General features: G+C 41.6%; 2 protein-coding genes across 2 annotated transcripts; both read right to left on the reverse strand.

The window, feature by feature from the left end:
* Positions 1 to 3,197: 3,197 nt before the first annotated feature.
* Positions 3,198 to 4,355, reverse strand: LOC121893569 (ATP-dependent DNA helicase PIF5-like). Its single transcript, XM_042405572.1, has one exon. The coding sequence runs from the start codon at positions 4,353 to 4,355 to the stop codon at positions 3,198 to 3,200; it is 1,158 nt and encodes a 385-aa protein (XP_042261506.1).
* A 3-nt stretch (positions 4,356 to 4,358) lies between these two features.
* LOC121893565 lies at positions 4,359 to 11,908 on the reverse strand. Its single transcript, XM_042405566.1, has 11 exons — positions 11,575 to 11,908; positions 11,372 to 11,474; positions 11,175 to 11,278; positions 10,815 to 11,090; positions 10,606 to 10,699; positions 10,423 to 10,490; positions 10,098 to 10,313; positions 9,861 to 9,995; positions 9,707 to 9,769; positions 9,516 to 9,584; positions 4,359 to 9,411 (listed from the first exon to the last, which is right to left on the reverse strand). The coding sequence occupies exons 2-11, from the start codon at positions 11,472 to 11,474 to the stop codon at positions 4,369 to 4,371; spliced, it is 6,171 nt and encodes a 2,056-aa protein (XP_042261500.1). The 5' UTR covers positions 11,575 to 11,908; the 3' UTR covers positions 4,359 to 4,368.
* Between the last annotated feature and the right edge of the window lie 3,468 nt (positions 11,909 to 15,376).

The following is a 15,376-nucleotide window of genomic DNA, read 5'->3' on the forward strand; positions in this document are numbered from 1 at the left end:
ACGTCAGAGCGCGATGCAGATGAGGGGGTTATGACAGGCATGTAGATGTTTTCAGACCTGGGCTGACAGGTCTGACTTCACCAACCCCCCCCCCCCTTTTTTTCTCCCTGCTAGTTGGAGAGGAGGATTAAAATAGTACTGTTCTTGTGAAATATTGTCATAAATCACATTACTTTGTCCCATTCCGTGGGAGTGAATCTCCAAAACTTAGGACATTATCCCTTAGCTGTTTTGCGTAAAAAAATTTCCGTTATAAGTGTATCTTTTTTCAACTTGTGTTGCTAGGTAAAGAATATTATTACATATAACCTTTCATGTAGTTATGCAATAAAGTGTTACATGGTGAGCCAGATGAATTGTGATTTGTGATATTCAATGTTGAACACCTTAATTGTTGACAGTAAATGACAGACAACATTTTGTTGTGAACATGGCAATTTATTTGTATTATAAAGTGGTTTAAACAAAAATTCATCAAGAAAAATATTTAGCCAACTTTTCCATGTACAACTGATGTATTGAAAATAACACATTTGCAGCCCTGAATTTTGTCATGAAATAACAATCAAACAGTCAAAAACATAATAAAGTAGGGACACAAAGAGGAAGTGAGAGCATGGATAATAACAGTAACAATGACAATATGTGTGTTCTATATTTTTATAACTGTCCTGTTTGGCAGCTGAGGCGTGCAGAATGAAGAATCTGTGCCTTGGGGTGCCAGAACTGATTTGCTAATAGGTCATGCACAAAAAACATGAAAATTCATATTTAAAGTACTAAAGTTGAAATTCATGTTGTACATCATAATGACAAAAATACAAATGTCTGAAATGAGTACAGCTCAGTTATTAAATATAAGTATAGCCTTTCCTTTTATGTGTATAGCAACATGTAGTTATTGGATCTGTGTATCTTATCTAAGTTGATGATGATGATGATGAGTAACACAGGAAAGATACAACCAACATGCAACATGAAGTTTGCCAGTTCCTTGTAAGATACATTTGTTCAATTGTTATTGACCTTTTCATTTTCAAATCACATAATAAAACTGTTGCATATTAACACACTAGGAATAAAGGTATCATGAATTGAAACATGCAAAAATATATATATTAACAGTTGTAAGACAGACCAACAGTTATCATGTGGCAAACAGAGACTAAGACATCTTCACAAACACCAGCTACAAAGTGCTTCATAGTCAAAGACATAAGTACAAAGTGCTTCACAGGCAAAGAAATAAGTTAATAATAAATAAATCTAAAATCTCCATTTCATGATTATTTTAACATAATACTCACAATACATAATAATCCCAAATCTATCCACAATACTACACAATCTATAATGTGTACACACGATTGACCAGTTGGAGTGGGACAGACTCTACAGTAAATAAGACAGCAACCATAATGACAGCCAGCCTACACACCATGAACAACACACAAGTCAGTATTTTCCTAAAACCCTACAGATAAGCACAACTACAACATGAATACGATAACACTTACGCTGGGACACTGCGATGTAGCACATTACCTCAGACAAAGTAACTTATTCCTGCTCTGAATTGAAATCTACATCAAAAATTGTCTACACACCCTCAAATTCAAACATAATCAAACTGTCTATGTCATCTAACTGCCCCTGATCATCTTTAACACCAAAACTACACAGAATACCTTCATGATCACTGAAGTACGCTGGCATCACTGCACATTCCACATTATACTGTGTTGTTTTAACATATACATGATCAATCAATGTCCCCTTCTCTGTAGTTTCTTGTGTTACATGCTGCTTAAATCCTTTTAAGCTCAGGAATGTACAAATTGATGATTCTTTTAAAATGTTTTCATTAAAGTCTCCCATTAGCACAATTGTTTTACTGATTGGATTTAACCAGTCAAGTAACTTCTCCACATTATGTTTAAATAGAGATCTTGGATAAGATGGTGGACGATAAAGTACTGCCATCAATATGTTTAAATTGATACACAGGCATACCAAACACTCCAGATTTAAGTCTGGTACCTGCAGAATCTGACAGTCCAAATTGTCTAAACAGTACAAACCAACTCCACCATGTTGTAGATTTTGCAGCTCTGACATTTTGGGGTTACTGCTGCTGTAACACAAACTTCGAGGACGACTGTGGAAAGTGTAACCACACATTTGCACACTGTTTAATGGGGTTTGTGCAGTGAGCCACGTTTCTGTGACAGCAATACAGTGAGGCTGCAAATGCTGTGTGCAGGACACCAAATCTGAAAGGTGGCGATTTAAACTCTGAACGTTCATTAAATACACAGAGAAACTTTGTGCATTTATTGAAGGCTTAGGTTGTTCAATTAAAAATGGAGGCATGCTATCCATGGCCTCCTTTATGGTGTCCTTGCAGTAAATGGCCTTCTCTGTAAAATCCCTGATGATCAGTCCAGACAAAGCCCTAACACGACTCAGAGCTACATACGCCTGCCCAGGTGCAAACACCTTCTTCAAAGATACAACAGCCTCATCTACAGTTAACCCCTGAACTTTGTGTACAGTACACGCTCACGCTAATTTCAGAGGAAACTGTAAACGCACACAACCCTGTTTAGTGGCCTTCTCCTTCTCTGGTTCAATAGCAGTAGAATTCCTGCATTCTACTGCTGCATGGGCATGCGTCTTCCTCCTCTGTAAGCCAATTTTATCATCATCAAATGTAACATAAATTTTTAGAGGAAATGTTTTATTTTTACCAAAATCCATGTCAGTGACAGTGCCACATGCTCCATTCACCAGACCGTCTTCAACATCCACGTTCTTACATAACATAACACGCGCATTCTTGGCCAAATACAACGTTTGTTCTAAACATGTGTCCAGAGCATTATTTTGGGTACCACGTTCCAATTTCCCTGTTTTCTTGTTTGTTATGAAATCTTTAGCCTCAATTTTGATGTAATCGGGACACATGGCAAACAACTTATTGAAATTGTGTTCATTTACTTGCATATTTGTTGGGAAAATATGCAAGGCCGAGCTGTCTTCCCCTGTCTCACGTGATTTCAGCATCTCAACGTCGCTCTCTAACATGGGGGTTTTTTTGGAACGCACTCGCAACCTGTTCAATAACTCTGCAAATGAGCTATCCTTCTGCCTAACTATTGTTTTCAGCTCCACTACACTGAAATGGCACCACAAGCTCACACCAACCTGACTGTTATGCAGGGGCTTCCCTTTAACAGGAGGCAACTGATAAAATCACCAACAGCTATCACACTAACATTACCAAATGGGGAAAAGTCACCAGTGTGCTTAAGCTGCCTCAACCTGCCATGAACATAGGTCAACAGATTGTGATCAACCATACTGATTTCATCAATGATTAAAATTTGGAGTTGACTAAATTTTGCTCTTAGAGAGTTTAGTTTATCTTCACCCAAAGGGGTATAAGGTAAACTAGAGTGTGTGCCAATACTGAGTGTGTGATGAATTGTAGCTGCGTTTAAAGAGTATGCAGCTATGCCTGTTGAAGCAGTTAACAAAACACAAATATCGTCTGGTTGATGACAAAGTGTTGACAACAGCCTCCCTGCCTCGTACTGAATAGCTCTAATTAAATGACTTTTCCCCGTCCCTGCGCCACCTGTCACAAAGACATGCATAGGCTCTGGGTTTCTACCCATCACCTTCTGCAAACACCACTGTCTGACCTTATAAAAAACAGCCATCTGTGTCTCATTCAGAGACCTAACCAAAGCTAACCCCTCACTTCTAGGCATAATTTTCCTGGGTCTCTCTAAATGTGCTAATTTTTTGTTATCAACGGCCAAGTCTGGAACATTTTCCATTGCTTCCATTAACTGTTCATCGCTTTTCTCACCTTCCTGTTGCTGTCTCATTTCCTCTATACATTCAAGGCGTTCCACTTCCTGTTCAGGACACAGCTCCCCCCAAACGTCTTCATCAACTCCGTTTTGCTCGACAATTTCCTGAGCTCTCTCCAAATCAGGACAATCTACTTCAAACTTTGCCCTGTTCTCGTCAACCACGGTCTTAACCGAATGCACAGAACCATCACTAAATGTCACCTCGCCACCTTTATAGAACTGACTAAACATTTCAAAGCCTTCAGGTTTTAGGTCTGAGTCAGCTCTATAGGGAAGGAACAATTGCATCAGACTCTGAAAATGGTCCTCCTCTCGTTTCTCCAAATCAAAACGCATATAACGTACAACTGCAAACTGAGAGCGTGTTCTCCTCAAGATGAAGCCTAAACCACTTTTCAGTTCAATCATGTCATTAGACTTCTCGTTCTTGGAGAGAACACGATACTCAGATGCAAATGTAGCCATGCACATGTTATCAAAGACATCAGTCAGGCCTGTTCCTATACCTGTCCACTATGCCAGGCATCCACATGTCCTCTGTCTTAAGCTCAGTACAATCTGTTCTCTGTTTCAAAACACTGAGGGGTAAACTCATCTTCACTATGTTGTTCCCAGTTGGCACAAACACAACCTTTCTGGAACACTCCTTCAGATGCATGTTGGTTAGCCTATACACCGCCTCCTGAGCACAGACGTCCCTGTTGTGTAAATATACACTGCCTAGCTTTTTTAATGCTTCTTTAGCAGAGAGATTTCCTTGTTTTGCTGCTTCTTTTTGGGCGTTACTCAATAATAGGCCAATTTCTCTCTCTGCTTTCGTAATATAAGATATGATATAGATGACGACTGCATAGGCGTCGGTGACAAAGCTAATGTCCAAATTTGCATTCCAGCACTTCAACAACTGCTTACTATACTGGTTTACCCAAACTTCGTTCACCCCTCTCCTATAAACCACCGTGCTCTTTCTTTCCAATCTTCTATAAGCCTCTTCAAAGATGCCCTGATTGATGCCTAGAGTCTGAAACAAATGCTCTACACTGACAAAACTCACTTCTTCTTCCTGAGCTTTCTTAACAGCTGTCTTAACATTTTGCAAAATATACTGTGCCCTCTCTTTTGGCATCAAATCATCATCAAAACACTTACAGACAGGATGGTTCTTTGAACCAGGATCGTTCATGGTCTCCTTCACCTTATGATCACATTTGCAGTCTTTTGTCTCTATTTTACAAACAAACGTCCTAGATGAAACAGGTTTTGGGAAATTAAACCGACATGTTGTTTTCTTTTTCCTGCATGATTTAGAATGTCGTTTCGAGTGTGTTTGAACTGATGACACAATGTCCAATAATGTATCATCATCTGAGGGTAACTCGCATGTAACATATTTATCTATGAACTCAACGACCTCCTCTTCTGTGTTTTTATCAATTTGGGGAGCACCCTCAATCCAAAACAGACAGTGTACATGAGGAGAACCGCGCTGCTGAAATTCTACCCTATAAAAGTGATCAATGATTTTGCCAATTGGTTGGGAAGGAGACATGAGAACCTCGTTCAAGAAACAATGCCATCTGTAGTCAAACATCCTCGCAGCTGTGACCGGGTTACGACGCAACAACTCACACCTGTCTGCCCACTCCAAATCCTCTACAGTCTGTGTCCTGCCTTCCTGTTTTAGAATAGTGGTCAAAAGATTCTGCCAGCGCAGATCCGCAGAGGAAAACGAGCAAAACCATGTCAGGATCCCCAACTGACGTATGCAGGCTAAGATGTCTTTCTGAACTGACTGCCAAAAAGCTGGAGTTCCTCTAATTGGCTTAAGAAACCTATAACCCTCATCGCACTTTAACAACTGCTTCAAAGACTCCTCGTCCATCAACATTTCTGGACTAATCCTTTGCGACTTCTGTCCACCTTTACCCTTGCGCAACGCAACAGAAACACTCGATGACACACGATCTATCTCTGACATGTATTGGGCAAAGAAAATGTATTCTACATTACGTGCAAAACGACCGTCCGCATGCATAATCCTGTTATTAAAGTAACGAGACAACGTTAGGCGATATGAGCGGCTGTCATGGAAAGTCTTACTACCAAGAGGAAACAACACAGGGAAACATTTAGCCTCATTCGTGTGGTCAGAAAGCACCCTAACTGGACTATTCCCCTCTGCAGGCGCAATGTTTACAATATCATCAAAATACTGGTCTAATGCTTCCTGACCAATATCTATAGGCATAAGACAAGTGTCCTGAAACATGCAGTGCTGCTGTCTGTCATGTAACAATTCATCTTGTATTATCTCTGATGTTTCTTCTACACCATCAACTACAGCCTGTTCTGTGACCTCACCACCTGCCTGAGTTGTCACCTGACAATGACTAACAACCTGATCATCCTGACAGGCCTCTACCTTTTCTACGACAGCTTCATCCTCACTGGCTGGCTGCTCCTCCTCATTCTCCCCATCTTTTTGCATACAAAACTCATTCACCCACTCTTCATTAAACTCAATGTCATTGTAATACATATTAGTCCTCTTTAAATACTCTAGCGCCTGTCTTACACGTGAAGTATCCACAAACTGATACTCGTAATGTCCTTTAAACGTCAATTTACGCTTTAATTTCACCTGTAGCAAAGACCCTTCCATGCTACAACGTGGCAACACATTAGTCGTCTGCACTACGTTGGCTGGAACACATGTAATCGGACCATGTACTCCATTCTGTCCTCCTTTAGGCAATGCCAACATTTTCATAAACGGAATGTGCAGAGCTATCAGGTGTTGTTCTAAACTATTCAAACATGCCAGTTCAGGTGGAATGGGATCAAGCATCAAAGTATTAACCCAACATTCAGCTGGTATCTGACCTTTACTTATCTTATTGTGACAGGTATAACAAATCCAAAGCTGCCCTCTAGATGAAACCAACTGACAAGGCACAACACAGTCATCAGAACACCTATGCAAAAACTTCTCACTAATGCATGTTTCTGCAATGCCAGCTGTTGCTGAACTTCTAGTATACACTTCCCTATCACAACTCAGCAATTGAGATCTAAACATCAACCGATGACAAACACAACACACAAAATGTGGCCCATCTCTGACTTTCTCTAAAAACTGATGCATAACAAAACCAAAATCTTCTGACTTCTCTGTCTTCTGCTTCCTACTAAACACAACACTGGCAATAACTTGCTGCTTAAACTCAGAACTATCATGATACTTTCTTTTCCTCAGTTCTCTACTCCTTTCTTTAACCTTCTGTCTATGCTTGATGCTGTCTCTATAGTTCACCATACTATGTACTTTACTCTTAGCTTTAACAGTCTCTCTATGCTGGAAGTTGTCTCTATATTTCAACATACTCTTGCCTTTAACATTCTCTCTATGCTGGAAGTTGTCTTTATATTTCACAATACTGTTTAATTTACTCTTGGCTTTAACACTCTCTCTATGTGGTATATTTTTATGATAGTTTGCTACACTCCATAATTTTGCCCTTTCCCTAAACAGCACATTTTCATGATACATCTTTCTAATCCTTAACTGACGTTTCTCCCTTATCAACATGTTCAATTTCTCCTGTGTCGTTTTCTTATGGCTCATATACTTTGACCTCAATGACTTACTACTTGATTTTACGTCAGTAGCATCCTTCACAACATCAGCACTATCAACACCTTTATCAGAAACTACACATTCTAATTTACATGCTACTGCTGCCTTGTCACCGTCTACAATATCCTTCATTCTAGACCTAATGCTGTAACCTGTCACTTCATTAACTTTACAGTAACCGTAACAAGTGTGTAGTCCAGGCTTACAAACACAAACAACATTCTCAAAATGCTTGTCCATGATGTTCTCTAAATAAATGCACTCTGCAGACAAAAGGTCATTGTCACTGGTGTACTTCAGCCAACGTCCACCATAAAATGTACACACACTAACTCCTAACCAATCTGCAGTAACCTGTATTTCCACCTCTGTGGCCCAAGTGTTAACGGTTCTCATCCTGGACTGATGAATGTACTCTAACACAGAGGAATAGTCACTCCTCAAAATACTCTGGTATTTACCTGCATTCCTCTCCAGCTCTTTACATACTGCCAGTCTAATCTTACGATGGTGCTTCTGTGAACCACTCACAGCCTGAGAGATGGCTCTGAAGAAGCAGTTACCATCAGCCACGATCTTCTCATTCCTACATGGGACACCTGTCAACCCAACTTCTTTGGACACAGGACCAGTGACCTTCACAAAGTCAACATTTAATTTTGTACACAAAACCTGACAAACATCTACACTAAGAGGACAGAAGACCAGCTCTTCATTCCTCACAGCACTAATAAATTCTACATCTGAGTTAATTTGACTAACATTAAGCCTCTTTGATTTCTTCGACATGCAGGTGTGAGAAGAAATCTTGCGTTTTCTGCCATAAGTACTTGTTGGTTCTTCCTCTGAACCGCTGCTAACCTCAATGGCTAAAGTCTGGACAGACACTGATACACTCGCAGCTACGCTAGGCTCTGGTGTTGGCACTGTACTCATATCAATGATACAACTCTCCACAGAAATACCAGACGGTACTGGACTTACACCACCACTAACACTAACACCACACAGTTCGTACAGCTTCTGACTTGAGCTGACACTGTCTGCGAAACAACAGATGTAGTGGTGCAATTCATCGAGACATGCAAAATGCAAAACCACACTTGTACCGTTGCAGTGTAACAAGCCAAAGTTACTGCGTGAGTGACTGTCGACCACAGCGAAATGTCCATTCTCACAGATGATGGCAGAAGTGTTACCACACAGTGTCAGAAGACATGCGCTGTACTGACTGAAGATCCTCTCCAGTCCATTGCGTAGACTGACAAACACACCAAAGTCAACTAGTTCACCATCAGTCACACCTACTTCACCAAATACCACATCGCCAAAAGTAAAGTTACGCACCTGTCCATCAATCACTAACTGCTGTGGCAAATCTGGAACAGACAAAAGACCCGACTGATGCATAAAGATGCCATGGTCACGCAAACTGCTGTACAACTCATCACCTACAACCAATGCGCGATCCAGATCATGCCTCTTCCACGAAAACACACTGCTCACCGTGTGTTTGGCTAAGCTGACAAAAGCTATTGCCATACACTGCAATCCTCCATATTTAAACTGCTCATCTCCTTGGTGAAATGACCCCCTTACAACCTTTACTAGCTTAATTCCTCTGCTATTCTTAGCCACCATTGCCACAACATTGCTGTTGGAACATAACTGAGCTGCTTTATCATCTGAAACAGAAAAACAAGGAGAAAAACTAGACTTAGCTTTGCTGATCTTCTGTGGCATTCGTGCTCCCTCCTCGACGGTGGACTCCATCGGCATGGCAGGGCAAGCTGCAGCAACCTCCTCCTCCCCCAACACCACCTCTGGCACCACACCAGCACACAATGGCACCGCAGACCCCTCCAGGAACTCCTGGGACACGGCCTCCACCTGAGAAATGTAAAGACAAGGTTTTACTAAGAAACAGAATAAATGAAGAAATGTTGATGATGTTTGTCATCAATAACAAGTCTCACATTTAAACATAGACAAACCTGCTGCACTGCTGGGCTGGGCCTGGAGGCAGACTCGATCACACGTGCAGGTGAAGGTGTTGGCAGCACCTGTAAAGAAAAGGAAAGGACAAAAAGTCAATATAACAATGCACTCGTTAAACATGCATATGTACAAAGATATACCAAAAACAGTATTGAAACAAAAACAAAACAAAAAACACCACACCAACCTGCCGCTTTCCTCCTCTGCTCCTCCTGGCAACACCTCTCGTCTGACGCTTCACAGGGGAAGCCTAAAGGAAAAAAAAAAACAGTACTTTTTAACAGCTGACTCCATGTTTAGCTCTTGGCAGTATATACACATATAATTTGTAGGAAAGTTACCTGGCCAGCTGCTGGAGCAGCAGTGCAGTCAGAGGCAGAAGAAGGCGAAACCTTCTCCATGGCATCCAACATGGCACCGCTGAACCACACAGGGTTGGACGGGATGACAGACTGTCGCACCGTAGGTGTTCCAGCCTTTAAAATACAAAGAGAAAAAGGAGAATTGCTTAGATGTTTCTCAACCAAACAATACAGTAAAAATGTCCAGCCACACAATGAGTTAGCACAACACACTACCTTGCACTCCCGTCCAACAACTGTCCACTCCCAGGGGTCGCTGTGACGAGGCACGGGAACATGTCCCGTCACAACCAGCCTGGGGGAAACCCTGGTACGCGGTGACGTCCGAGGAGACACCCGAGGCTCAGGTGGAGGGGGTACCAGCTGGCGGACCGCAGCATCCCACAGCACCTCCACCATGACCGGCATGCCATCGGTGTCGCTGAGGTGCACCTGAAAAACAGTCAAACAGCAGACTTTAATCACATGTGTTTATCTTACATATGGGAAAACAAAACTCTTCCATGTTACATATCACTACAACAAAGTATGCTGTACTTACACCGTCGTGGCACCACAGCTCCAACCGATGCAGGGGGAGGTGCTCTGCCACAGACACATATGGGAGACCTGACAAAGAAGTGAAACATGATTACTTCTTCTAATCTTTACACCTGTATTAACTATTTGTGTTAAATTTTACAGTATATTAATTACAACTGCAGATGACCAAAACTTTACATACCCATGCGTGCTGTGACACGGTGGTACTCCTGACGCAGCAGGTCCTGCAGGCCCGGATCAGTGTTGATGCGTGGAGGGAAGTCCAGCACAAACACCTACAGAGCAAAAAGTAAATTACAATTATGTCCTTAAAATTAGCATGTGCTTTACAGATGTGCCACTTAAGGACCAAGAAATAATGACAGTATCTTTTCACAAAACTATACACACCTTGGGCCAGAGGTTGCAGACAGTGGTCAGGAGAGCACCAAAGTCCAACGCTGCCTCACCAATGGTCCTGCTGGCAGTGAGGTTGTTGCTCGGGGCACACACACAGACCGCGTCCGGGGTCCACGGGAGGGAAGCATGCATCACCTCTGTCCTCAGGTCAGCTGCCGCTCCACCTGGAACAGAGAGAAAAGAAAAAGACAAAGATCCCTGTGGCATACTTACAAATCCGTCCACGATGGCCCGCAGGTGAGAGTCTCCAACGACGAACACCATCTGCTACAGAGACAGTGCGTTAGAACAAAGACACCAACCATGACTCCATACACTCATCAATGTCTTCTAAATAAAAAAGACAAATACCTGCTGCTCCGGACGCTGTGCTGGAGTGACGAACTTGATGGGACGGTGGGTCAGCTCGGAAGTTCGCCATCTCCGCACACGATGGCGGTAACCAGTACCGCGCCCTGTTACAACGTTGATCATGGTAAAGAATGTCAACACATGCCTAGCAAATCGATACATTTTATTGAAACTCTTCAAAAATACATTATACATACGAGCAACAAACTCGGGGATGGGTGGCCCAGGGGTCCAAGACTGCCGCTCCGCAATCCTCCGCTTGGCTGCTTGAGCACGACGGTGGGACTTCGCACGGGGCATCTGCAATGACAAATTACTTTTTATTAAACCTTAACACAGAAAGCATTGCAGCCTGTGCCAATGATATTCAGAATTCACACACAAAATTGATTCAACTTACCTTGGCAGTGAGATGGGCAACTTTTATTTAAAAAAAACTGTGTGTGAGTGTGCGCGTGAGTGTATGTAGTTCTGTGTGTGTGTGTAATCTGTAAATGTGTGACAATTATCAATAGGTTATGTGTGTCTTTATAAATTAAATAACTATATGTATAAATGTTGTAGATCAGAGAATCACAGATATAGTGCAAATATCGCTTGTGACAGCTGACAAACCAGCAGAGCACCAGATCACACAGGCAAGAGTTGGATATCTGTAAATATAAGAATAAACATCGTTTTATTTAAGCCATGCTGTTATGTAGAAAAATTATAAAATAATGTGTTAAAAAAAGGATAAAATATTGAACATCCACAATACATTGATCCATATCTTTATACAATGTTTTAATAATGAATTTATTCCCAAAAACATGATTAACAAATTATATTGCAAAGCAGCCTTTCAGTCACAACCTAGCACAAAACCAACCTTTAGCCTCTATAATGCTACTATAAGATTTAGAATAACATGCTCATGCTATATCAATGTGTTCAGTTCACTAAAATTAACTGCAACTTGTGGTCTCTTGTGGTAAACAGTCTTATTAGGAATTAGTTGTAATTACATATCCATCAAACAGTCTGATTACGGTTTTAGGCCTGTTTATGCTAGCCAACATTGGCATTCTCGCTAATAACAATAGGGTGTAAATGCACCGTGCTAAACAAGCTACCGCCATGGTCTGCCCCACCCCCTCGTCCAAATACGGTCACTTCCGACTCCAACAATCAAATATGGCAACGGCCAAACCAAGATGGCGACTGCCAAAGCGCAACTCGAAGCTTCACAGTGGCACTTCCAACGGCCAAAATGGCCGCAGCCGAGCCGTACTACTGGCGTTTTGTCTGTACACGGCTTTACAGATAATTCGAATGACCACAAATTATGATAATCCATAGAAAACCATCAATACATCTTTGAATCCATCTCACATTATCTACACTGCTTTTTGTATTTTATCGAATTATTTTAGCATCAGCCACGTGTTTAAAAACTACATTTTATCAAAGGAAACTAAGCTGTGTGTGAAATTTTGCCCGCGCCTGCATCCACCCTCACCACACAGAGTCACAAACGTGGCAACGGCCAAATCCAAGATGGCGATTGCCAAAACGCTACACTCGAGGCTTCACAAAAGCAGTTCCAACGGCCACAATGGCCGCAGCCGCGCCGTACTACAAACGTTTGGTCTGTATACGACTTTAGCATACAATGCACATGGCCACAGATTATGTAATCCATGAAAATCCATCAATAAATCTTTTTAACATCTCACGTTATTTGGAATAATTTAAGCAAATTATTCCATAAAGACTACATTTTATCAGAGGACACTAAGCTGTGTGTGAAATTTTGCCCGCGCCTGCATCCACCCTCACCACACAGAGTCACAAACGTGGCAACGGCCAAATCCAAGATGGCGATTACCAAAACGCTACACTCTAAGCTTCACAAAAGCAGTTCCAACGGCCACAATGACCGCAGCCGCGCCGTACTACTAACGTTTGGTCTGTATACGACTTTAGCATACAATGCACATGGCCACAGATTATGTAATCCATGAAAATCCATCAATAAATCTTTTTAACATCTCACATTATTTACACTACTTTTTGTTTTTTATGGAATAATTTAAGCATCAGCCACGTGTCTAAACACTGCATTTTATCAGAGAAAAGTAAGCTGTGTGTGAAATTTCGCCCGCGCCTCAACCAACCCCACCACACAAGGTCAACAAACAACAGTCACATTACAAATTTACTGTATATGTTCAGTAGAAAATTACTAAAAACATCGGTTCACTTAACAAAGAGTTAATACCACAGAGAAGACAACAGTTCTTACCTCGACAACGTGACCAAGTGTGGCCTGTACCACTCAAGCAGGCTGTTTTATGAGCTTGCATGACACGTCATCACCACGCCCACACACATTACTAGCGCAATCAGTGCAACAATCATGTACATAAAATGGCGTCTTCTCGGACTTTCTGGAAGTTGACTCACATTTGTACCTAAAAATAGATGTGTGCGACGTGGAAAAAACACTCGTACACTCTGCGACTACTAATTGCAACCATAAAAGTATATGAATTCTAAACGGATTTAAGTTGAAACGCCGGTACAAAAAGTGGCGACGCTTGTAAGGTCAGCGGAGCATTAACTGCAGCATGACCGAAAGAAGCACAACCAGTTAGCCTCTGCTAGCCTCTCAGCTAACCCGGGCTCTCTGTTTAGATCCAAACGGAGCACCGAGTCCCGATTTGTTATTTAGGTTAAAGCGGAGAACAGGCAGCAAACAGGCAGCAGCGGAGCCTTAACTGCAGCATGACCGAAAGAAGCACAACCAGTTCGCCTCTGCTAACCTCTCAGCTAACCCCGGCTCTCTGTTTAGATCCAAACGGAGCACCGAGTCCCGATTTGTTATTTAGGTTAAAGCGGAGAGAATCAGCGGGTCTGTCGGCCAGCTGAGTGAAGTGAAACCTGCGGAAAAAACACCGTGACCATCACGGTAAAACAGTCCGTAGAGAACTACCGTGTTCAGCTGCACAGATAGGAAATCCCTCGGCTGACAGGATGTACCAGTCTGTGAGGAAAAATATTTTACCCTCCCCTTTTTGGTTGGCAACAACGGTTGGCAACCAGCATATTGGGTGCATTACTGCCACCCTCTTCCTGAGTTTTTCCGTCATATCAGCTATAGTCTTTCTTGATCATTAGTACAATATATGATTACATATGTAATAGTCCCCACAGCCAAGTCAGAAAAAATATGTGCATGTATGAACAACAGCAATTGGAGAAGATGACAGTCAAAAAGTAATCATGTTAAATAATCATGATCTCAATATTGAAAAAAAATGATCGTGATTATATTTTTTGCCATAATCAAGCACCCCTAAAAACAGCAAATTGTGATTTACATACACACACACACACACACGTCTGAGTTTAAATATGTATGTGATCGATTGTAAATATGTTATAATGAATTGTTTTCTTTAAGAAACTCTTACTTGAACATTTTTCAGTGTGCTCCTAAAGTTATATGTATGCTCCTAATTTCTTTCATTTAGGAGCACATGTGCTCCTTGAAAAGAAGTAAGGATTGAACACTGCTGTCAGATATGTAGAAGCATTAAGTAACTGGAGTGTGGTGCAGTCCAAAGGCTTCTGTCACAGGCAGTAGATGTTTACTTTACCCATCCCCCCCCTCCCATTCTCTCTCTCTCCCTCACAGTTGGAAGGAAAGATTTCAAAGTGATCTTCTTGTGAAATATCCTCATAAATCCCATAACTTTGGCCAAATCCTACATAAAAATATCATTTTTTTGAAGGAATTTTCGTCGCGAATCCATTGATACAGGTTTGAAAGTGGTCGGACTTATAGTTTAGACGCCAGATGCCCCAGTTTGGCACAAAGTCCATGCCCAGAATTTGCCTCCCCATTGGTTTACATTGTAAGGTGTAATGTCGCACTCCAACTTTCAGGGCTTACTAAATCTAAACCGTTCGAGTTATTACAAAGTTTTTAATAACTTTTGCTCAACACAGTGTGATAAGTCATGTATTCAAGTTTGAAGCCGATACCATTAACGCCCTAGGAGGAGATAGCGTTTATTCAAGGTCCAAAATTGGCAAAAAATGGTATTTTGAAATTGACATTGCAGATTTCCTGTTGGATTTAGGTCAGGGGTGTCAGTGTATGATTTGTAGGTCTTGATGAGACGAATAATTGAGTTTTGGTTCGATCTCTCTAC

Source organism: Thunnus maccoyii, unplaced genomic scaffold (genome assembly GCF_910596095.1).
Source record: "Thunnus maccoyii unplaced genomic scaffold, fThuMac1.1, whole genome shotgun sequence".
Classification (NCBI taxonomy): domain Eukaryota; kingdom Metazoa; phylum Chordata; class Actinopteri; order Scombriformes; family Scombridae; genus Thunnus; species Thunnus maccoyii.